We start from the raw sequence: 25,440 nt of genomic DNA on the forward strand, positions 1-25,440 counted from the left end.
TTGATATTTATGATACATCTTATACCATGTATTTAGAGGATTTTACAACTGCTTGCAAACTCCCGCAGTGGGGTAATATTAATGATCCTCACAAATCTGAATTTAGAGATTTTCTCGCTAATATTACTATGGAAGAATCTAGGAACATAGCACAAGCTACCATAGGGAGCATTCATTTTCCTGCTATACATTATTTTGCTTTCTTCATTGGTAGATGTATTAATGGTAAGGATGAAGCATGTCACATGTGTGTCCCTGATCTGTGTGTCCTCAAGAGTGCGTGTTAGGTTATAAAGGTTATAACTTGGGGGCAATAGTTGCACGTAGGTTGCAGAATAATAGTAGAAAGGGAGATTTCTTTGGAGGGATTTATGCAATCCGTGTGGCTAATTATCTTAATATAGCCCCACGAGAAGGAGATATGATAATACCTCATGTTTATTTGGATAAAGAAGCTATGTTTAGTCATCATTTTCTTGAGAGGAATGAACAATTCCTCCATTATCGACTAATCTATGACAGACGCAATTCTTGAGAGGAATGAACAATTTCTCACCGACTTTACATTCATGTTCACACACTAGTCGTCGGTGCTCATACTCTTTCATTGTATTATCCATGCTAGTTTAAACTCCTTTTTCTAGTTTTCTTCTTGTGTGTTTGATAAACTTTGAGAAAAACCAAAAAAAAATTAGTTAGTTTAATTTCCATGCTTGTAGTAGAAATTAAAATGAAAACCCAAAAAGATTTCTAGTTCTTCTTCTTGCTTGTTGGGAGCTTTCCCGTGTAAATAGTTTTATTTTCTTTTCTTTCCTTTGGGGGTCGAGAAGACCGTATTGAAAATGCTTAGTGGCTCTCATATGCATGATTGTTTATTTAAATTAGAGCCCATATTATCTTGTCTTCTCTTTTGAGTTGAATGCTTGCAGATTGCAGCTTAGTCCAATGCACGTGCACTCTTATTATTATACACATCGTTCGGTCGTGCAAGTGAAAGGCAATAATTACGATATATGATTGACTTATTGGGATGAGAAAAGCTGGTATGAACTCGACCTCTCTTGTTTTTGTAAATATGATGAGTTCATTGTTTCTGAGTCAGTTATTATGAAGTAAACATATTTGCAATGATCCACCATCTTTCCGAGTCAAATATACCTGAAACATCACTTCCGGTATCTTTCTTTTGTTTGTAATGATATCCTTCATATACTTAGCATAAGGATTTACTTTCAGCATATCAGTTAAGCGCATACATAAGAAGATAGTCTAATCATTTCAGCAAAGCGCTCAAAATCCTCATCATCCTTTGACTTGGATGGTTTAGGAGGAAAGGGCATGGGTTTCTGAACCCATGGTTCTCTTTCTTTATCGTGCTTTCTAGCAACAAAATCTCTCTTATCATAATGTTGATTCTTTGATTGTGGGTTATCAAGATCAACAGCAGGTTCAATCTCTACATCATTGTTTTTGCTAGGTTGAGCATCAACATGAACATTATCGTTAACATTATCACTAGGTTCATGTTCATTACCTGATTGAGTTTCAGCATCAGAAATAGAAATATCATTGGGATTCTCAGGTGTGTCTACAGTAGGTTCACTAGAAGCATGCAAAGTCCGAACCGGCATAGATTCATAATCCACCATCTCATCTTCATCTCCCAATGTGTATATTAGGCTTAAAGATTCCTCAATTGAAGGGGGTATTTCAGGTAGTGTGGACGATGTAATAAGGGTCGCATCATCCTCTTTTGGTGGTGAAGGTGTTGCTGCAGCTAATGTAGAAGCATCTATGTTTTGTTTTTGTTTAGGCCTCCACACTTGTTTTGTGAGTGCTATGGGCCGAAATTCACTAAACAATTTGTCCCTTTGCCTCTCCTCTTTGTGTTCTACCTTCTTGTGGTTCCTCATGCGTTGTAATCTCCTTTTCATGGTCTTAGTTAAACCGGGAGGACACCACTTAGGTTGAGTATATTTGGGATCCCTTGGTTTGGCCTTGCTTGTGCTCGCCTCATGATCATCAACCATGGAACCCTGCTGAACAATAACAATATCACCATTAGAAGTAGCCAGATTACCAACAACCGCCTTTTTGATCTCCTTTTGCTTGTTGCATTCTCAAATTTCCACATTAGGTGACTTAACACACGACACTTTTTTATTGGCCTTACTTGGAGAATTTTTTGTTGGCCGATTAGCACCATAACTCAAACGGCCTTGGGTGGGATAATAAAGCCTCTCGCGAGCAGGCCTTCTAGGTGTTGTCCACCCCATATGGAAAGCATAAGGAGCCATTGGGGGCTGCCCCCATCCTCCATTGAAGTCTCTCATGTAATATGGCGCATAGGAGGGTTGTGACATCCATGGTGTCGGCGCCCATGACCCATATGGCCTTGCATAGTGTCGAAACTCTTGCTCCGGAAGCGATCTTGAATGCTTCGAATGTGATGGCCAATTAGAGCTAGAACCGGCCGCTTGACTTGCATATTTGGATAGCAGCATATCAAAAGTTGGCTTGATTCGCTTGCGCTTAGCTTCACTCTTTCCCCACTTGCCAACTTCTGAATTCTTGGGCTTGATAAATTTAACATGAGTATCTTCTTGTACTTGTGGTTTCCCCCTGAGTGCGGGATTTTTTATGGTGATCTTCAATACTTCCTTGCCATCGGGTTGCTTATCAAGCACAACCTCTCTTCCCAAGACTTTGTCGCCCTCCTTGCCTTTCCTGGGTTCACCAATAACAACATTATCTTTATTAGAAGATTCGGCTATGCTAGGCCGAATTAACATTTTCTTTCCCTCCAAGTCCATGGTGTTTATCGGAAAGGGTTGTTTATCAACTTGCATCTCAGCAAAATTCAATCGTCCATCATTAATGGCTGATTGTATCTATCGTTGAAAAACATTGAAATCGTTAGTAGCATGAGAAAATGAATTATGGTATTTGCAATAAGCACGCCGTTTCAGCTCGTCAAACGACAGTATGGTGTGTGATATTCTAATCATCTTATCCTGCAAGAGAGCATCAAATATCTTATCACACTTAGATATATCAAATGTAAACCTCATCTCCTCATCACGATTCTTGCGAATCGGCTTAAGAGCATTGCATGTATAGGGTTTGGCCTTTGAGGACCAAACAAACTCAGTAGTATAAACATCAACCTCATTGTCCGAATTATCATCATTGTGTTCAACCATATGCATTCTAGGACGATCGGTAGTAGACCTATGAATCTCTTTTCTTCGACTCTCTTGAGCCAAAGCTTTTTGTAAGACTTGATTAATGCTTAAAAACTCATAACTTTCTAGCCTCTCTTTAATGTGAGTTTTCAAACCATTAAGAACAAGATCTGCCAAGTCTCTCTCAGTTATCACTAAGCTATAACATCGGTTTTTTATGTCTCTAAATCTCTTGACATAATTGGTGACTGATTCATCATGTTTTTGCCTAACCGATGTAAGATGTGACAACTTTAGCTCATTATCGCCTCTATAAAAATGATCATGAAACTTTTGCTCTAATTGCGACCATAAGAGAATCGAGCCATGTGGTTGTTGGAAATATGCCCTAGAGGCAATAATAAAATGGTTATTATTATATTTCCTTGTTCATGATAATTGTCTATTGTTCATGCTATAATTGTGTTATCCGGAAACAGTGATACATGTGTGAATACATAGACCACAACATGTCCCTAGTGAGCCTCTAGTTGACTAGCTCATTGATCAACAGATAGTCATGGTTTCCTGACTATGGACATTAGATGTCATTGATAACGGGATCACATCATTAGGAGAATGATGTGATGGACAAGACCCAATCCTAAGCCTAGCACAAGATCATGTAGTTTGTTTGCTAAAGCTTTTCTAATGTCAAGTATCAGTTTCTTAGACCATGAGATTGTGTAACTTCCGGATAGCGTAGGAATGCTTTGGGTGTACCAAACGTCACAACGTAACTGGGTGACTATAAAGGTACACTACAGGTATCTCCGAAAGTGTCTGTTGGGTTGGCACGAATCGAGACTGGGATTTGTCACTCCGTATGACGGAGACGTATCTCTGGGCCCACTCGGTAATGCATCATCAAAATGAGCTCAATGTGAATAAGTGGTTAGTCACGGGATCATGCATTATGTAACGAGTAAAGTGACTTGCCGGTAACGAGACTGAACGAGGTATTGGGATACCGATGATCGAATCTCGGGCAAGTAACGTACCGATTGACAAAGGGAATTGTGTACGGGATTACTTGAATCCTCGACATCGTGGTTCATCCGATGATATCATCGTGGAACATGTGGGAGCCAACATGGGTATCCGGATCCCGTTGTTGGTTATTGGTCGGAGAGCTGTCTCGGTCATGTCTGCGTGATTCCCGAACCCGTAGGGTCTACACACTTAAGGTTCGGTGACGCTAGGGTTATTAGAAAGACTTGTATGTGATTACTGAATGTTGTTTGGAGTCCCTAATGAGATCCCGGACGTCACGAGGAGTTCCGGAATGGTTCAGAGGTGAAGATTTATGTATAGGAAGTTGACATACGGTCACCGGAAAAGTTCCGGGGCATATCGGTATTGTACCGGGGCCACCAGAAGGTTTCCGGGGGTCCACCGGGAGGGGCCACCTCTCCAGGTGGGCCTCATGGACCGTAGTGGAAGGGAACCAGCCCTTATAGGGCTGGGCGCATCCCCCCTTGTGCCCTTGCGCCTAGGGTTGGGGGGGAAACCCTAAAGGGGGCGCCCCCCTTGCTTGGGGGGCAAGTCCCCCCCTTGGCCGCCGCCCCTCTAGATCTCATCTAGAGGGGGCCGGCCCCCTTCCTTCTCCCCCTATAAATAGAGGGGCAAGGGGAGGGCTGCACACACACCTCCAAGGCGCAGCCCCTCCCCTCCCCAACACCTCTCCTCCTCCGCAGAAGCTTGGCGAAGCCCTGCCGGAGTACTGCCTCTCCATCACCACCATGTTGTCGTGCTGCTGCTGGAGCTCTCTTCCTCAACCTCTCCCTCCTCCTTACTGGATCAAGGCGCGGGAGACGTCTCCGCTCCATACGTGTGTTGAACGCGGAGGTGCCGTCCGTTCGACGCTAGGATCTTCAGTGATTTGGATCACGACGAGTACGACTCCATCAACCCCGTTCTCTTGAACGCTTCCACTCGCGATCTACAAGGATATGTAGATGCACTCCTATCTCTCTCGTTGCTAAATGACTCCATAGATTGATCTTGGTGATGCATATAATTTTTTTATTTTCTGCAACGATCCCAACAGTGGTAAAGCAGCAAACCATGAAAATGCGGTGCCAGTTAAAGACAAGGGAAATAAACGCACTTTCAACTCTTCTATGGAACCTACTTCGCCCAACTGTGCTAGATACTGACTCACATGCTCCCAAGTTGTTTTCGTACCCTCACCACTAAATTTAACAAAATCAGGAACCTTATAACCTTGAGGGTAAGAAATTGCATCGAAGTGTTCAGGATAAGGCTTTTGATACACATGACTCTTTACTTTCGACTCGTTTCTGAAAAGTTTCTAGAAACATCTTATGCAAATCCTCCCTTAATTTAGCTAAAATTGGATCCGAGGTAGATGAAGATGTTTGTTGTAATGACATAGGAGCAACCTGAGTACTAGCTATTGGTGCAACTTGTGGGATGGGCGCCGAACCATAATTCGGCGGAAGACCAAACATGCTTGCACCTATGGGTGGTGTGACAAAGTGATTCGGCGTTGATGCCGAATTGGGCACACTCATAATAGGATTAGGGTATGTAGGTGCAGCCACAAGCTGGTTGGTTTGAGTAGGGTAAAAATTCAACGGCATATTATATTGTTATTGCATAGGTGGTGCCGATGAAATAGGTAAAATTGGACTAGGGTTTTCAGATATACCAACAGTACCACTAGATGATGGAGGCATATTTTTCTGAGCATTAGCACTAGCCACAAAAGAATTGTATGCCATCACATTACCCTTACTAACAAGACTTTCAATCACAGCCACTTGCTCTAGAGAAAAAACTTTACTCACAGAGATTACATCTTGTTCGTCGGTGAGGGGAGGAAAATTGACGTTTCCAACCGGAGTGATGTTGCCTTGACGGTCCTTCTTGAAACTTGAAAGAAACGTTTCCAAATCCTCCTCCTCGTGCTTCTTCTTGAGCGCCTCAAAAGCCTCTTCACGCTGCTTCTTGTGCGCTTCGTAGGCTTGGCGATGTTCATCCGATAGTTCATCAAGACCGGGCTTAATGATGTTATCGGCGTCAACTTCTGAGGGCTTGGGGAGATTAGACATGGTTGATGATGATTCTTGATCTTTCGTCCCCAACGGAGTCGCCAAAAAGTGTGTTCACACACGAACACGTCAACGTGTACCTCCAACACCGAGGGTGATGCACCGCAACTCACGTCGAAGGAGACCAGTCCGGAAGCGCGGTACGCAAGACAATCCGATGGGTGCTTTTGTAGATCCGAAACCCCACACGCCTGGAAGGGACCCTGTCAGGGCACGCGGCGGCTATGGGCTGCCCTAGGTCGGCCTGACCGCCCCTAGGGCCTCGAGGTTCGTCGCCCTGCAAAAAAGAACAAACAAAGAACGAGGAAGAAGAAGAACAATGGAGAAAGTAAAAGTAAAGGTAAAAGATGTAGGTAGATTTGTTCGATTGTGTGTTGTTGTTCAATCGGCCGTCACCTCTTATCTATATAAGAGGCGGATGGGCTTCTCGTACAAAAAAAGGACTTGCCTAGCCATCCAAATCATCAAAACCTAATAAAACATGGACTATTCACGACCCCCGGTCCGGATGTCCGGCTCAAGGCCCGGATGATCCGGCCTAGCCCAGTTTTCTGACAGCAGCTTACTGTTTTGGCTCTAGAATCCATATAGGACCTCGGATTTGGACGTTTTCTATATCAAAATCAACCGTCTCGACGAGACACACAACTTTCATGTTGAAAACTTTTTGATCTGAGGCCATCTTGAGGGCGTTTAGGTCCGTTTTTTAAAGTTTGCAGCAGAAAAACTTGTCCGGACGTCCAGATGATTTCCCAGATTGTCCGGCCTTTACCCGGATCATCCAGCTTCAGCACCAACCTTCTGGAATCTTGGTGCTTCAATTACCCGGATGATCCGGACCCCGGCCAGGATGATCCGGCCAACATTCCTGCAGCGCACGGTTTTGCCTATAACATTTGCATACGACTTTGGATGGGGACGATCTTTATATCAAAATCGTCCGTTTCGACGAGACGAAGAACTTTGCAGTTGTAACTTTTTCCATCAGAGGCCATATTAATTAGGTTCCATGCTATTCTCTAATCTGATGTCAACACGAGTATCTCCGAAATTGGCATATCTTTTGCACTTGAGCTCCGTTTTGATCCATCTTCATATTTACTTTGATTATCTTGAAGAGAGCCATTAAATGATGACATGAACTCGTAAATTTGACCTCATCTTGGACCATGCCCTTTTTGAGCGTCAACACTCATGACAACACAATTTGCTAGCTGAGCGTTGGATTTGCCATGCTCATAAAACCGGCATTCGATTTGCAACGAAAAAAAACATAAACAAATTATAGACCTGGATTTTAAACTTCACCTGCCCAAATTTGAAAACTTGAATTGAAGTTGAATTTTCATTCTTGATGTGATTTCAGAATGGTTAGCTGAGAACCCTCCACTAAAACCCTGCAAACCTCTCCACGAGACAGGAGAGAGAGTTAAATACACTCACAGTACCTGTTCTCTTCGTATAACCTCACTTTGGTCACTGTATTCTGTCAAACGCAAATTACGGTCATTATGTTAACCTCTGCTGCGCACCATACGGTCACTCGCGTCGAAAACGGCCGTATCTGGCCAGCTGGCATATGCTGACCGCTTTGACCGGTCTGTTTTTTGCATTTAGGTCCCTCCAATCCCAGCTGCATCGGCCGCGTCGCTTCGTTCCACTTCATGCCCCATCGCGGAGAGAAAAAAGGGGGAGCAGAGACAGCGGAGGCGATCGAGGTCGACTAGGGTTTCCCGTCGCGGCGGCTACCATGACCGGCGGAGGTGGTCCGTCGGCCGGAGCGAAAGACGCCGCCGACTCGCTGGATGTTGGAGGAAGCAGCAGCGAGCAGAAGCCCTTCCTCCGTTGACATGATCATGCGCGGACGCCAGCATACGGTGAGCAATCTCGAGTCTTTTGTTCTTTGAGTTATATCTCAACTCTTTGTCGATTTGTTTGTAGGAGTCTCGATTTGTAGTGCGTCGAATCTGTCGATTTTGCTCTGTTAGGGTTAGATGAACGATTTTGCTCTGTTGCTCTGAAATAAAAGAGGGTTTTTGCTCTGTTTTTTGATTTTGCAAAGGAATACAACTATGATTACCCGTGCAGTTTAGGTATAAATCATGGTGGTTTTTTCGTTGGTCAAGGTCGCTATAGGAGTTACTGCAGTGGGAAAACAGCTTGGTATGATTATGTGCCGTCTGCAAAATTGAACATGTCTGAATTGGAAAGAATTGTTGAAGATTTAGGGTATGAGATGGCAGGCAGATTAGATGTGTATTGGTGTTTTCTAGGGTTACAAATTAGCACTGGTGGTTTGAGGAAAATGTACTCTCAAGATGCTTGTGATAATATCAGTGCTTGTGTGGTTTTTGGACATAAGGAAATTCAGTTATATCTTGACCATGATCAGAGTTACAGGAACATTGATTGGGATGATGTGGTCTTTCCTGTTAATGAGTTACCTCCTGTGATCAGTCCTAGGAAAGTAAAAGAGGAGAAATTTGCAGAGAGGATGGCTGAGCATAATATGGTAGAGGTGCAAGGTGAATATCATGCAGAGGAGGCTGGGAACATGGAAGATGGGCAAGCTGATGAGCAGCAATTCAATGAGGAAGAAATGGAACAGTATATGGCAGATGCAGAGGAAGATGATGTGGAACCTGATTTTGAAGAGGAAGAGGAGGAATATGCTGATGAAGAGGATGAGGTAGCTGCTGTGGAAGAGGAACAAGAGGAAGATGCTCAGTCAGCTGTAGATGATGGGAGTATCTCTCATGCTGCAAGAGAAGGTAGTGATTCAGACAATGAGGAAGGCTTTCTGGATAGTGATTATGCTATATCTGATGGAGATGCAGATCTTTTGGAAGATCAAATTGAAGAAGTGGTAGTAGATATCAAAGGAAAGAAAGTTGTTGACACTGAACTTTCTTCTGATGAGGAAGATCTTCAGATGCCAGATTCAGATGAAGATGAGTTGAAGCACAACTTCAAGTCATTCAGGCCAGAAGATATGCATAACCCTGTGTTCAAAGTTGGACAACTCTTCCAATCACCAGAGATGTTAAGGAAAGCAATTAGAGAATACAGCTGCAAGAACAGAGTTGATATCTCATTACCAATAAATGATAGGAAAAGAATTTATGCCAGGTGTCAGGAAGGATGTACATGGTACTTATGGGCATCTCATGACAGCAGGACCAAGTGTATGATGATCAAGAGGATGACAAATGAGCACACTTGCTGCAAGAAGTGGAAAGTGAAAGCTTTTACTTCAAGATTTCTGTCAGAGAAGTATGTTGAGCATTTCAGGGCTGATGATCACATGAATATGAGGAACTTCAGCAGGATTGTCCAAAAAGATTGGAACATGACACCCACCAGAAGCAAATTGCAAAGAGCCAGGAGATTAGCAATGAAAGTTATACATAGAGATGAAGAAGAGCAGTATAATCTGCTATGGGACTATGCTAATGAAGTTAGGAGAAGTAATCCTGGTAGCACTTTCTATATCTCACTTGACAATGAAGAGAGATTTAGAAGGTGTTATTTCAGCCTTGATGCATGTAAAAGAGGATTTTTGGAGGGTTGTAGACCTGTCATTTGTCTTGATGGCTGCCATATCAATACCAGGTATGGTGGTGTACTGCTAAGTGCCATTGGCATGGACCCTAATGATTGTATTTTCCCCTTGGCATTTGCTTATGTTGAAGTGGAAGACACCCACACCTGGACTTGGTTTCTTAGAGCTGTCAAGCAAGATCTTGCAATTATAAACACTGAGCCCTGGACAATTATGTCAGATAGACAAAAGGTAAATCCTGTTTGTATTCAGTTTCATTGATTTTCAGTTATAGAGGTGTTGTGTTAGTAGTATGCAATGCAGTTTCAGTTAGTAGTATGCAATGCAGTTTCAGTTAATAGTATGCAATGCACTTTCAGTTAGTAGTATGTAATGCAGTTTCAGTTAGTAGTATGCAATGCACTTTCAATTAATAGTATGCAATGTAGTTTCAGTTATTGTTTACTTCAAATCTGCCTGCAGGGACTGATCAATGCTATGGAAGCCTTGTTTCCTCTCTCAAGTCATAGGTTTTGTGCGAGGCACTTATGGCAGAACTTCACAAGAGCTGGTCATAGAGGTGATGTGTTAAAAAATTAGTTGTGGAAATGTGCCAGAAGCACAACTGTTACTGCTTGGGAAGAGAGCATGCAGGAGATGAAGGTTCTTAGCACAAAGGGCATATGATTGGCTATATGATCTAGATCCCAACACTTGGGTGAGAGCATTTCAACCAGACTTTGTGAAATGTGACATTCTACTGAATAACAACTGTGAGGTGTTTAATAAGTAAGTGATCAGTGACCAAATTACATATCAAACAGATGCACAACTCCTATTTATTAGTGAGCTCACTATCTATATTTATGCATGCAGGTACATTCTAGAAGCAAGAGAATTGCCAGTCCTCTCTATGATTGACAGGATTAAGGGACAATTAACCAGCAGGATGGTCACAAAAAGTGAAGAGATGCTTAAGTGGAATTCTCCAATCTGCCCAAAATTAAGAAAAGGTTGGACAAGAACACAGAACTATCTAACACATGCTATGCTGAATTAGCTGGAGATGGCATATATTCTGTAGAGGACAAAGGACACACTTACATTGTGGAGATAAATTGCAGCAGCTGCAGCTGTAGAAGATGGAACTTATCTGGAATTCCATGTCCCCACTCAATAGCATGTTGTAGGAGAGAGAGAATATCACCAATTGAGCTAGTTCACAAGTGCTATTCCATTGAATTTTACCACAGGACATACTCCCATTTTATTGTGCCTTGCAGAGATAGAAGAGAGTGGACAAAAATGAATGGATGTCCTATTGCACCACCTCTTTATGTCAAAAAAGTTGGAAACCCATGCCATAATAGGAGGAGGGCTCCTGAGGAAGTTGCAGATGGGAGAGGTGGAACTAGAATGACAAGACATGGTGTAGTTATTCACTGTGGGCACTGCAAACTACCTGGGCATAATAGGACTTCATGTTCTGATCTTAAAGCTGGAATACCACCTTATGTTCCTCCCCCAAAGCAGCAAGTTAGGAGAAGGAGAAGGACATCACCAATTGTTGAGGAAGAACAACAAGCAGCTAATGTGGTTGAGGGGCAGCAAGAGTCAGCAGCTAATGCTGAAGAGGGGCAACCAACAGAACAGACACAGAAAGAGCCAGTCATAACACAGGATTTCACTGACCAAGTTCCTCTCTCTGCTGTCTACAATCATGATATGCTGAATGAAATGATGATGCAGGTACATTCCTGTTCCGTTCACTTTGACAAGCTTATTCTTTTAAAGCTTATTCTTTTAAAGCTTATTCTTTTGTCTTCTCCATGCTTTGATAGAAAGTGCATCAAGTTCAGTTTGTATTCTTTTAAAGCTTATTCATCTACATATATGTTGCAGAGACCTTTGCCAAAGACATCTACTTCTACTCCTAGGCCATTGCCAGATAGCTCTTTTATTGCTGGTGCTAGAGATGCACTAGGTACAGGAAGAGCAAGCACCTCTACAGCTGCAGGGGACCTTGCTATGAAAACTGCAGCTATGAGAATTGCAAAGGAAAAAGTTTTTGCAGCCCAAAGAGATGCAACACTGGAGCAAATGTATCAGTCGTATGAGATGCAAGCTGCTGCTGTGCTTGTCAGAAGAGAAGCAGAGAAGGCAAAGAAAGAAGCTGAGAAGACAAAGAAAAGAGAAGAAGCACTAGCAAGGAAAGAAGAGAAGGCAAAGAAGAGAGCAGAAGCAATGGCAAAGAAAGATGAAGAGAAGGCAAGAAAAGCACAACAAATGGCAGCAGAGATAGAAGAAAGGAGGAAGGCTGCAATTGCAAGGAGAGAAGCACATGAACAAGCAAAGCAGAGGGAGGCTCAGGAGAAGTTAGCAGCTGCACAAGCAAAAATCAGCAAGCAGCAGCAAAGAGGGCTGCTTCTGCACAAGCAAAAAAGAAAGAAGCAGCAACCAAGAAGCCCAAGAGGGTGAACATGTTTGATGAACTAAGATGAATGTTCATTCTGTACTTTAGTTGCTTAAGTATGGTGATTAGTAAAACTATGGTCTTCATTTTGTTATTGAACAAAGCACTGATGATCTTCATTTTGATGCTCAGATGAAGCATGTAGTTGAGCTTCATTCTACTCTTACAAAATGCAGTATGAATCTCAACTTTGTAATGCTTCTGAATTGGATATTGATATGTCATGAAGCATATTGACCATGTTGATCCTTGTTTATGTGTCATATTCTGGTTATAATGTTTTGCAATGCTTATGTTCATGTTGATCATGTTGTGATGTTCATGTGTCAATGTTGATCATGCTCATGTGTCAATGTTGATCATGTTGTGATGTTGTGTTGATGATGAATGCATCGAGGCTCGAAGGCGAGTCAGAAGATTGTTGATGATGAATGCATCGAGGCTCGAAGGCGAGACGGAAGATTGTTGATGATGAATGCATCGAGGCTCGAAGGCGAGTCGGAAGATTGTTGATGATGAATGCATCGAGGCTCGAAGGCGAGACGGAAGATTATTATTCGTAAATGTTTTGCATGCATAAAACTTATATTCATATCCATCTTATCAAACACATATCATAGGAAACACAAAGATCACATCGAACATAAATTTATTCATCACAAAGAACACAAAGATCACTTCATAAATTGCATAATTTCCTGCATACATATTACCCAACACATGTCTTCATACACAAAGATCACATCTTCAAGACTGCAACTCCAAAGAACACAACAAGTGCAAACAGCAAAGCAACTATCATCTTCAACACAACCACAATCTCATTTCCCACTACAACTACAGACCTTCTCATCTCTTTTACCCCTTCTTGATCTTGCACCATACGATGGTCATGTCCCAGCCCTCCCTGATGCTCATCTCCTCCCTGATGCTCATCTCCTTCCTGCTGGCCATGCCCCTGCCCAACATGATGCCCATGCCCCCCCAGATGGCCATATTTCACCAAATACAGAACATATGAGAGCTCCCAATGCCAGAAATCACAGCCCCCTTTCTTTGGCTGCACCGGAAACAATAATAAACCATGAACATTATGGATTTGCAGTGGAAACAGTAACACTATGGATTTGCAGTGGCAGAAATACTCACATTATGGTCCATGCATTTGTAGAAGAAGATGTTTGTATGCTTCGGGGTTTGCGACAAGAATCGCTTCACAAGCACGCCGCAGTCAGGGCACTTGATCAGAGGAAGCACAACAGCAGCAGCGCCGGACGAGCTCGCGCTGGACATGGCCTTCGTGGAGGAGCTTGCGGCGGAGGACGACACAGAAAGCGGCGGGGGAGGACGGGACAGAAAGCGGCGGCGGAGGAGATATCCTGCGTGCCGGCGAAGATGCAGAGAGGCTCGACGGCGGCGTCGGCGAGGCCGAGACGGCTGGGCGGGCTAGGGATTTGGAGTGCGTGAGGAGGGGAGTGGGGAACGAACGCAGCTGGGAGTGGAGGGACCTAAATGCAAAAAAAACACCGGTCAAAGCGGTCAGCGTATGCCAGCTGGCCAGATACGGCTGTTTTCGACGCGAGTGACCGTATGGTGCGCAGCAGAGGTTAACATAATGATCGTAATTTGCGTTTGACAGAATACAGTGACCAAAGTGAGTTTATACGAAGAGTATAGGTACTGTGAGTGTATTTAACTCCAGGAGAGACACCGCGCCACTCCTCAAAACATTTTGTCTGAATTTCTTCCGCCTCCCGGTCGAAGCGGATGGCGATGGCAGGCAGGAGGCGCCCCGATCTCCTCCTGCGCCGCCGCAGCAATCTCTCAGCCCGTAACCCGCCGATATCCAACTTTTCCACCGTCTCCGGCCGGAGTCCGCCCGAACCCGCCGACCCGGCCCGCGCGGCGTCGATCCTGGCCGAGAAGGACTGGTTCGCGCGGCTCAACTCGGAGCTCGCCGCCGCGCTGCCGCGCCTGGGCCCGCGCTTCGTGGTCCGCGTGCTGCACGCCGCCGTGCCCCTCGAGCCCCGCCTCTGCGTCCGCCTCTACGTCTGGGCGTCGCGGTTCGGGACCCACTTCGCGCGCGACGCCTCGGTGCGGCGGGCCCTGGAGGACGCGCTGTGGCGGCGCGGGCCGCTGGTGCTGTCCGCGGCGCTGGTGGCGGAGGTCAGGGGCTGCGGGTGCGAGGTCTCCGAGGAGCTGCTCTGCTCCATGATCGCCAGCTGGGGCAGGCTGGGCCTCGCGCAGTACGCGCACGAGGTGTTCGTGCAAATGCCGCGCCTCGGGCTGAGGCCCAGCACAGCGGTGTACAACGCCCTGATCGCCGCGTCTGTGAGGGCCGGCACCATCGACACGGCGTACCTCAGGTTCCAGCAGATGCCTGCGGATGGGTGCCAGCCGGACTGCTTCACCTACAACACACTCGTTCACGGGGTCTGTCGTAGTGGGATCGTCGATGAGGCTCTCCGGCTGGTGAGGCAGATGGAGGGCGTCGGGATCAAGCCGAATGTGTTCACTTACACGATGCTGGTTGATGGGTTCTGCAATGCTGGCAGGCCAGATGACGCACTTCATGTGTTCAATACGATGAAGGATAAGGGTGTATCGCCGAATGAGGCCTCGTACAGGACTTTGGTTCATGGTGCATTCCGGTGCTTGGGGAGCCACAAGGCGTATGAGATGCTTAGTGAGTGGATAGGACGTCAGCCTCCACTGCACCCAAGTGCGTGGCATACTATGCTGTATTGCTTATCAAAGAACGGGATGGCCAAAGAGTTAGTTGAGGTCGTGAAGAAGATGAAAACTAGGGGTCTTCTCCTTGACAATGCAATGTTTGGCATTGTGGTCTCTTGTGCTGTGAAGTGCCTGGAGTTGAGTGATTTGTGTGAGTTGGTTGATGATTTCGTAAAGAAAGGCGGGAATCCTGGATTTCATGTCTATATTATGATCATCAAATCCTTACTGGACTGCAAAAGTTCTTCAAAGGCAAACCACTATTTAGAGCGCATGGTTTTGGATGGGCTCTTGTCTAGTGTGGCATCTTATAACATGGTGATAGATTGCTTTGTCAAGGAAGGTGCAGTGGATAGGGCAGTGGAGATTATAAAACAGATGCGAGAGAAAGGTTTCCTTCCAAACCTTGTTACCTTTAATATACTGATAAGTGGTTACTCAAAGTTAGGGGATGTACATAATGCAAAGGCCGTTCTTAAGATGCTTATGGAACATGGTTTCATGCCAGATATCATTACTTTTACCTCCCTCATTGACGGGCTATGCCATGCCCATCAAATGGATGATGCGTTTGATTGCTTCAGTGAGATGGCAGAGTGGGGTGTTAGACCAAATGCTCATACTTACAATGTACTAATGCGCGCGCTTTGTTCAGTAGGGCACGTTAACAAGGCCATTGATCTTCTTAATAAAATGAAAATAGATGGCATTACTCCCGATGCATATTCCTTCAATGCTCCCATTTTGAGTTTTTGCAGAATGAAGAAAGTAGATAAAGCTCGTAGTATTTTTAATGCCATGCTGAGATTAGGTGTTGTTCCAGACGGTTACACATGCAACATCCTGATTAAAGCTCTGTGTTATGAAAGAAGAGTTGATGATGCCAAAGAAATTCTAGCTGCAACTGAGTCTAGTGGCTGTACTGTGACCGATCATCATCACTCATACTGGCCAATTGTTTCTGCACTTACTAAAATGGGTCGATTCAGTGAGGCAGGACAGTTGATGAACAAATGTCACATCAGAAATGTTCAGTTGGATTGTGGTTCTAATCGTACCAGAGAGCCTGCAATGCATGCCTGAGTTGTCAATGTGTGAGTTGTGATTTGGTATCTACGTGCTATTTGGTACATGAATGATGCCCTCCTCCTGCAATGAAGGCTCGCAACAGGCTCATCTTTGCTAAGGTGCAGTAGACCAACATCACTGTCCATAACCGCTCCTTGCAATCTGTTTTGATGATATTTCATTTGTCCTGCTCTTTTTCTTATCGAGCCAGGCATAACTGTTAAATCTTATTTGCAGATGAATCACTTGGAACTTCTCGGCGCCCATTGCTTTGTACTCCCTCCGTCCCAAAATTCTTGTCTTACATTTGTCTAGATATGGATGTATCTAATACTAAAACGTGACTTGATACATCCGTATCTAGACAAATCTAAGACAAGAATTTTGGGACGGAGGGAGTATTGCATTTCAGGAATGATATGGATTTGCACATTTCCGTCTGAAAATCTTTGCAGAAGAAGTGAGTATGTTTCTTCTAGCTCTTTGCATGTTTCGGTGAATTCTCTACTTAAAGGGATGAACTTCATGCAAAAATTTATAGCTGCTGTTAATTTACGAATACTGGAGAGGAAAGACGCAAGCTAACAAAAAGTGAATTTCATGTACTTCTAGGACTAGTTTCATTTTATTTTGGGTTGTATATGGAAATTGAAGTAAAGAGGATTAGGGAATTTAGTTTGAAACAAAGGGTGGTCAGAAATTTCTAGTAGTCAGTAAGCATGTAACATCAGGTGCAAGATTCCTATAGTTCTATGTACTTTTAGAGTCTTAAAGCTGCTCACACACAAATTTGGCCGTGGAGACGGCGATGCTTTCTGTATTGAATTTGGATTGGCAGAAGTATCCCGAGAAGTGCAGTCTGTAGCTTAATATTATGTGTGTTGCGCAAAGTTATCTGTGCCTTGGCATATTAAGAAGCGACCTTGGAGTGGTAATAAAAGATGCAACACAGCAATGTTCAATTGTAGCTGCACTAATTTGTCTCAACTTCTCATTGAAGATGAAGACTTTATTAAAAAATTCTCATTTATCTCATTGTTTTCTTGCAGGGCTGCTGATTTCCAAAAGGATTCTTATGCTTGTGTGCAAATGCTGTTCTTTTGGAAAACAAACATTTCACATCATGCAAACTCGATGCTGTGGAGGATAATTGCTTCCAAATCCTCCTTGAGTATCTGGTGTTTCAGACTGCACCCCAACAGCGCTCCATGATGACTATGTCTACCAGTCATGGGGGAGTTTCTTATGTGAATTCTCATCGCTGCTCAACTTCTGTTCAACCTGACGGGGGCTAGTTTCTGTTCTTATTCATGACCTGTTGATGGTGAGGAGGTGCGTTATTCTGGTCTTGAGGCAACTTAGAGCGTTGAACTGACACCTGGAGATGAATAACGCCGATTCACATGTGTGGCCTCCTGTACCCAGTTGTTACAGCTGTATATACACCAATTGTTGCAGTTGTATATACAGTTGCTGATAGAATTGATTCTAGAAACTACATTCGTTACTTCAGACCAGGATGCATATATAAAGCTTAATTGGTCAGACGTCTCCTATCATGTGTGATCTCCTGAACCACATTACTTCACATGCAGGATCCTCCATGTTGTTACAACGGTTTAGTATACATTTTGTTTTAAATTTCATGGGATTCTTTGTTTGGACCTGAACCTGTTCTTTATTTATTTTTTAGAGAAACGAGGAATCTTGAATAAACCAATCATGTGCATGATTCTGTTATTACAGAAACCGAAGGTGGCATAAGCATATACATATAATAGGTTTCTTTAACACTTCGATCGGTGCCTACTAGATTTTGTTTCAGAAGAAAGCAATTCACAAAGAATGATACGTACTATACATAAGACCTGGCTGTGGTCACTAACTGTCCCCAGCAATATTGCTGTTAGAGAAGTGGATCTTTTGTGGATGTGGTCACCAACTGTCCCCAGGTAGTTGAAGGCTTGAGGTGGAGGATAATGATGATAGTGGACTGCAATCTGATGCGGCATGTATGCTACAATCTCCTAGCAGTTCTTCTGAGAAGTGGTGATTCCCACTCTACCTTTATTCCCTGAAGAGATGTGTGCAGAATAACATGGAGAACGTGGGAACTAGAGCTGCTGCATTGACAAGGAAGAGGAACCTGGATGGTACTCCTATTAGCCCTACCAATTCTTTTGATGCCTTATCCAATAAACAATTGATGCTTAGAGCTGCTAAGTTGGTTGTGATTATTCCTGATGATGATTTTACTTGTGTGGAAATTATTAGGGAACTTGAGAAAACCAGGATGAATAATGATATTGATATTCCTGTTGTTGCTGATGCTAATGTTAATAGTACTTTATAGTTTATACATAACTAATCAGAAAGGGGTGGGCACCCCCATTGAGATAGACCAGAGGTTTATTGCCTCTATTAATGAGGATTCTTTTTACAGTTGTTATGTCCAAGAAGAAAAGAACTAGGAAAGTTAATGTGGTTGTGTCTAGGCCCGTGACCAGTACTCCAACCCTAATAATGCTGCTAGTTCTGCCCATCCTCTGTCTACCAGGGTGGGAAACCCTCATAGATAGAATTGAAAGAAGGGGGGTGGGGGACCGACGCGGATTTTTGGGACATGGTTCCACGCGAGGATGAAATCTGGGCTGTCCGTCTATGCTATGAGATTAGCACTTAATATAGTGAATTAAGAAATACTAAAATGATACGGTGGGTTAATTTGATGAATACACGTTTATGATACGCGAAGTATGTGGGTGGGTGGGATAGGCATCTATTTAAATGGCGTTGTCTTTTATGGCTCGTCTGGCAGTTGGAGTGAATGCATGCACCCTCATAATGCGATGTTTTGATGAATAGTAAATGCAAGTGATGTGCAGTGTATTCAACTGCTCTCAATTGTTGAAGTCTAGTTGCTACGAATGAGGCATTGATCCGTTGATGGATATATTGTTTAGTGCATTCACACATCTGAAGAGATTGAGTGGTGAACTAATGAAAAAAAATCACATAAACTACACTATTAGTAGGCGGGAGAAGCAAAGTTCACTTAGTGAACAGTTGGGTTGGGGTACCACGTCTTAATAGTTCACTAAATGCACATGTGGTCTCATATGATTATGATCATGTTTGATTTTTGTTTTCTTAGCTCGACCGTTATTGTTGTCTGTTTATACAATACTTCGGCTTCGCACGCCTAGGTCCATCGCCACCTCTCACTTCTCGAACAGAATCAAGCTTAGCTTAAGAACATATCCATCATGTGCCTCGCCAATCTGCTGGCCATTGCCTTACTATTTGTCTAGACACAGAGGCTGAACCCCTCTGCAAAGGGAGCCTCCGTCGGTGTACCAATAATCCATCGCATTGCTATCCCATATGTTTTCCCCTGCGCCATGCATTGTAGTAGTATGTATCTACTACGTAGTACGCACTGCTTGCTCATCTAGGACGCAGGCAGAAAATGGTCAACCGATAATGTATCTACAACGGTTGCATGTATGCACCATCATTATGGAATGTTTATTTCCGCGCGGTCGCTAACTACGCGAGCTCTAATCACCTCTACCGTGCCATAGACATGAAAATAAATATCTCAATGGAACCAATAGCGGTTTAATTGGACACCAAGATAACTTAAATGGCCCCTGCACACCCATCAAGCCACCCAGCTGAAAATGAACACCGGCGGTCCTTGTTGGCGTTAACCACCTGCTACAAATAAGCGAGCTGCTCTAGTCTGCCTAGTGGGCCACGGTCACTCATTGATTGTGGGAATACATCATCTATTAGAAATAATTCATCCTGAGGAATGCATATACCTGACAAGTGATATGAATACGCATGCATCACGACGCAATGGACGGGTGTGATATCAGCCTCGCGTGGCTGCATGTCCACTCGCGATTTATCGGGTGGGGGACCGGCTTCCTGCCTCTCTTGTTTAGGTCATTCCCTTGATTTCCTTGTGCTTCAGGAAACTATGAAAAAGAAATCTTCTGCTGGTTTCTTTAGAAATTGGATCCTTATGAGTTATTTTGTGGGAAGTGATTCCTTCTGTGGGAAAAGCTGGAGGGATTTTGTGATGTGAAAAAGAGAGGTTGGAGATTATGTCCAGTGAGCATGGCATATACTCCCTCCGTTCCTAAATATAAGTCTTTGTAGAGATTTCATTATGGACTATATACGGAGCAAAATGAGTGAATCTACACTCTAAAATGTATCTGTATACATCCGTATGTAGTTCATAATGAAATGTGTACAAAAACTTATATTTAGGAACAGAGTGAGTACTATCATGCAACTACTTCTATGGGATGTTGGGAAAGAAAAACTAAGTGGGGCCTATTGTTTGTCTATGGGGCCGCACATGAGGAATTCAAAGATGAGCTCCCGATGGAGCTATCTGCCTGCTATTTTAACATCCTTAGGGCAACTCCGACGGGGCTGTCCATTTCGCCCGCCCATGTTCATTTGAGTCAGCACGGACGGAAATACTGGCCCAACGCGCCGACCCGTTCCCAAAAGCTGTCCGCTTCGCGTCCGCGCTGACCCATTTCCGGCCCAAAATTGCGCCTGAAATGCATTGGCCCGGACGCGAAGCGGACGCGCCGCGCGTCTCCTCGCTGTCTGCCATGGTCTCACTTGGCGGCCACCCAACTACCGCCCGTCGTCTAATTTATGACGACCACCGACACCGGGCCCACTAGTCAGCCAGTGGAAGCGTCTTTTTTTAACCCACGTGTGCGGTGGGGGGCGGCCTCATCCACTTCCGTCCACATTGGCCCTGCCACCCCCTTCTTGCTTCCTCGCTGGCGACACCGCAAACCCTAGCAATGGGCCTCTTCGGCAGCAACTCCGGCAGCGGCAAGGGCAAGCTGACCCCCGACGCCTCATCCTCCCGTGCTCCTCCTCCCCCTCCTCCTCCGCCACCGGCGCGTCAACGGCCAGGTCGCCGTGTCTGCACATCCCGGTGCACCAAGCGCGGTGGCACTGGGAGTACAGGCAGCCGCCGTCTTACCCCGACGTGACACTGCCGCACCACTGGCACCTCGATCCGCAATGGATCCCGGTGCCGGCGGTTTCGCGGACATAGCGGGCGCACGACAAGGAGGTGAGCAGGCGTCGGGTGCAGTTCACCCCGGCGCAGCGGTGGATGCCTGAGTATGTCGCCGACTCTCTCAACTGGGAGGCCTGGTTTGCCCTCGAACATGAGGAGCAACAGCGGCGGGACTTCGACGCCAACCCGCAGTTTCCACCGCCGCCCATGCGGGTAGAGCCGGAGGAAGAGGAGGAGGAGGCGGAGTACCAAGCCGCCCACGAGGAGGCCCTGCAGCACGCTCTGGAGGCTAGTCGGCTCGAGGAGGACGCACATTGGGATGGGCTGGAGCAAGCCCTTGCATTGTCGGAGGAGGCCTACACGTGGATCGCCGAGTACCGCGAGTGGGTGAGCGCGCCTCCGGTCCACGACGCCGCGACGCCGAAGGAGGAGGCGGCCCACCTTGAGCGCTGGAAGGCGCATTGGCTCGCCCAGGAGGAGGCCAACGGCGAGCGACAGATGCTCCGGGAGCAGCTGCTGCATCGCGACGCGGAGGCGCTGCGGGTTGAGGAAGAGGAGGGTGAGGAGGAGCGCGCCAGGCGAGCCGCAATGCCGGCGCCCCAGCAGACGCCGGAGGAGGTTGCCCTCGCAGCGTACGAAGCGGCGTTCGGGTGGGCTGGCCCTGCTCCCGTCTTCATTGACCTCATAGGCGGCGATGGCGACGTCAAGGGCAAAGGCAAGGCGGACGACGTCTAGGGCAGCGTGCGGGCGCAGACTTTTTTTATGTTTTTAATTAATGTTTAATTAGGTTTAAGTGGACTTTGGCCGGCGGTTAACTGACCACTTTAATGTTTAATTATGTTTATTTCTATGACCTGTTTTTTTCTACGTCAGCATATTTGGGTCCGCCTTCCGTTGGGCGGTCAAGCCGGCCCATATGAAAATGCGGACGCGCACGTCCGTCTGGCCGACCCAAATGGACGAAAAGCGGACAAAACACGCGCCCGTTTGGGTCACCGCGTTGGTGTTGCTCTTACACATTGTGGGGAGAAAAGCAACAAGCTTCAACATTCCCATGCTATGGATATCTTTAATTTGATTATCCATAGTATTGGGCTGAGAGATTCGCATAAATGGCGGCAATACACTTGGACCAGCAAACATAAACATCCCACCTTAGAGCATCTCTTACCGAACCCCTAAAAAGCGTTAGAGAAGTAAAATTTTGGTTTTACTCCTTCAAACAACACTTAACCGATCTCCTAAAATTGTTAGAGGAGGATAATTTTTACTCTGGGCCTGCCCCGACCCTTAAATACACTCGGCTGCCCACCGTTGGAGTAAAAATCTCACATCTCTTCCCCATCGCCCGACCTTACTCCAAAGTCCGCATGTATCTCTTCCGCATGTATCTCTGCCCATGAGTGCCGCGTCGAAAAAGAGTGCTGGCAGTACAAGCTCTATAGGTCGGGGCGACGACGGTCATCAACCTTTGCTCCAGCGACATCGACGACTTCGGGTCTGATGGCGACGGAGACAGCGAAGCGGTGGCGGCGGAGCGGGCGAGGGCACTTGCCCCATGAGCGACGAGGAATGGGATAGGATGATTGCCAAGATCACTGATAGTGATGATGGGTAGTTTGTTTAATTTTTATGTAATCTTTAGTTTAGATTTGGTTAATTGTTATCTAAAATAGTTTATGCTAGTGGTTGAATTGAGTTCGAATCAAGTATGATGGACTAGTTTGATCAAATTTGCACCAAAATTGTGTTCAATTTTTTTATTAGTTAAGTTTAGGGGTTTATTAGAGACCACACTTTTTTAGAAAGACAAATATACTCTTCTAAAGGATAGGAGGCCATATATACTCCTGCAAATTTTTAGAGATCGGTTAGAGATGCTCTTAAAGAAGCTTGATAGATTTTGTTATGGAGCAAGCTGCAAGGGTGGACGATCTTCACGATGTGTATCTAAATTTGAGGAAGATCACAAAGACAAAACAAGACGAATCACAAGGAAAACAAACACAAATTAACACATATATTGCAACACAAGATACTCTGGTGTCTGGAGGTTCCGAGCTCTTCCTGGTACTTAGATCGGACATTCCAGAAGCAGACTTTGTGGAACTTGGACCTTTGGGGTTGCCGGTCCCGGCTCCATGTCCTGCACCCTCGTCTTCACGGTTCCTTCTTCACTTTCATGCTTCCCTCTTGGATGCTGTAGTCGTTCGCTTGTGCTTGACCTTCTCTGTGCCATGTGTGATGTTTGGCTCAAACCTAAAGGTGTGTCAAGTAGTATACTATCCTCAAGAGAACTAAGTAGACACGTGTACATGAGAAGATTCTCCTTTATATGTACTAGATGACCAATTGCGCCAATGACGCAAAGGCCAAAAGTAAGCCATGTATTGAAAGGGTGTACTTAATATTATTCGGGCATATATTGAAACATATGAGAAAAATGTTCACATACTATAAGTACAAGCGATGCAATACCCATATAATGTTCAAGGACATATCAGTATTAACAGAACCGTTAATTAGTCAGACACAAATCCACACCCGAGAAGCACATTGCACATGGTTGAAACTTTTAAGCCTCACATTCCCAAGCAATCTTAAGGAGGGCCAATAGAATTGAAATCACTGATGCAAAGTATCAGCAGTTCGTAATATTTATACACATAACTTCTTTATTGTAGTCATATGATGATGAAATCAGTACATAAATCAGCACCAAGGATAGCCGATCAGACTATCAAAAATTCTGCATCCCACTGAACAACACTATTATGCAGGACTCATTTTAAAAGGCCCTCAGTTCTAATTTCTATAAGAGCTTGAAGCTTTGGAGCCAAGGCTATGAACCTTCAAATCCAACCAAACATCTTACCATGCAAACACGGTAAAATGGGAAAGAAAGACTCTAAATGCAACACACCAAAAGCGAAAGAAAATGTTGAATGACCTGGGCGTGAGGAGTTGTGCCGGTGACTTGGCGACGCCGAGCAGCGCGTGGATGTGGACCAGCCTGATGACGGTGGTGGCGGCGTCCTCCTCATCGACCTTCAACAGCTCGCCAGAGTCTGCAATGCTCATACTTTGCATCGAATAAACCCATCTCACTAAGAACGGGAATGAGCATCGCCTTTGGCATGCTCTGCCTTTGGCATGATCTTGGTAGCATCCGCTTCCTACAATAGAACATGCAAAGAGAACATAATGAGGATAATATTATGCATCCACGACTCTGCACAAAAAACTCTGCAAGGAAGCAGCTTTTATTACTCTACCTCCAGTTCTCTAGCTTTCAATATTAAAGGAAAAAAGCAATTCCCATTAATTGTATACCACATAGCTAAACCCCATATTACAATACACAAAACAGAGCAAAACCTCTTCATAATTCAATTAAAATGAGGCCATATGCATCATGATTAAAGTTGCTCCCTGTATTGTATATACAACCATGATTCAGAGTGCTCCTTGTACTGTATATACAACCATATATATACAACTATATCATTTATAGGCCATGCATATACAACTTAAGAAAACATAAATACAGAGCTGCATATGCATCTGCATATAACAAAGCAGGTAATCAAATCTACAAATATTACAATAGCAATTGTGGCAGCAAAAAAAGTGTAATTGGACATCACCATTTAACAATTAAGGCTATAAAATAAAAGATGATTGTGCAGATAGCAAAGAAAGATTCAACATTATTGTGTCACTGACAAATGTTTCAGGTAGCAGCAAATCAACATATCTGTTGCTAATAGAAACAGAATCCGGATCTCCTTTAGGGAGGAGCACATATAGAGAAGAGAAGGAGGAGGTGTTCGTCACCAGATGATCATTTTGCTCGGAGACAAAGATGAGGAACTGGACCCAGCCGATAGGTCGTTCTTGGTTTCCATGTCTAGTTGGGTTAATTCAGAATCTGTTTAGATCTTTTCTACACTACCGCCATGTTGTGCTATAAGCCAAAACCAGATAACCAGGTCAAAATCCTAGCTGGTGACTTTAACGTTCTGCAAATTAGGTCCAAATAGCATGAATAAGAAAATGCCTAACCAGGTCAAAAAGCCAAATTCGGTCCAAATAGCATGAATCCACAAGCACCATGCATATCCACTTTGAACAATGGGGTAACCTGATCAAACAAACTGCAGGGAAGGGCTTACAATCTGGCCTGATTGGTGTCACCAGAAAAATTACTAAGTAATCCTTCGATTCGTCAAGGCGGTGAAGTGGTACAGTCTCCGTTG

The 25,440-nt window shown here is 44.7% G+C and overlaps 1 protein-coding gene and 1 long non-coding RNA gene across 2 annotated transcripts; one reads left to right on the forward strand and one right to left on the reverse strand.

The window, feature by feature from the left end:
* The first annotated feature begins 14,028 nt into the window (after window positions 1–14,028).
* LOC123110766 (putative pentatricopeptide repeat-containing protein At3g16890, mitochondrial) lies at window positions 14,029–17,663 on the forward strand. Its single transcript, XM_044531373.1, has 3 exons — window positions 14,029–16,235; window positions 16,354–16,576; window positions 17,166–17,663. Exon 1 carries the CDS (start codon window positions 14,083–14,085, stop codon window positions 16,129–16,131), a length of 2,049 nt encoding a protein of 682 aa, XP_044387308.1. The 5' UTR covers window positions 14,029–14,082; the 3' UTR covers window positions 16,132–16,235; window positions 16,354–16,576; window positions 17,166–17,663.
* Window positions 17,664–23,797: 6,134 nt separating this feature from the next.
* On the reverse strand, window positions 23,798–25,240 carry LOC123110768 (uncharacterized). The gene is made up of 2 exons (XR_006453699.1): window positions 25,019–25,240; window positions 23,798–24,357 (listed from the first exon to the last, which is right to left on the reverse strand). It is a non-coding gene; the product is annotated as an uncharacterized lncRNA (long non-coding RNA).
* Window positions 25,241–25,440: the final 200 nt, after the last annotated feature.

The sequence above is a fragment of the Triticum aestivum genome, chromosome 5B (assembly GCF_018294505.1).
Source record: "Triticum aestivum cultivar Chinese Spring chromosome 5B, IWGSC CS RefSeq v2.1, whole genome shotgun sequence".
Taxonomy (NCBI): domain Eukaryota; kingdom Viridiplantae; phylum Streptophyta; class Magnoliopsida; order Poales; family Poaceae; genus Triticum; species Triticum aestivum.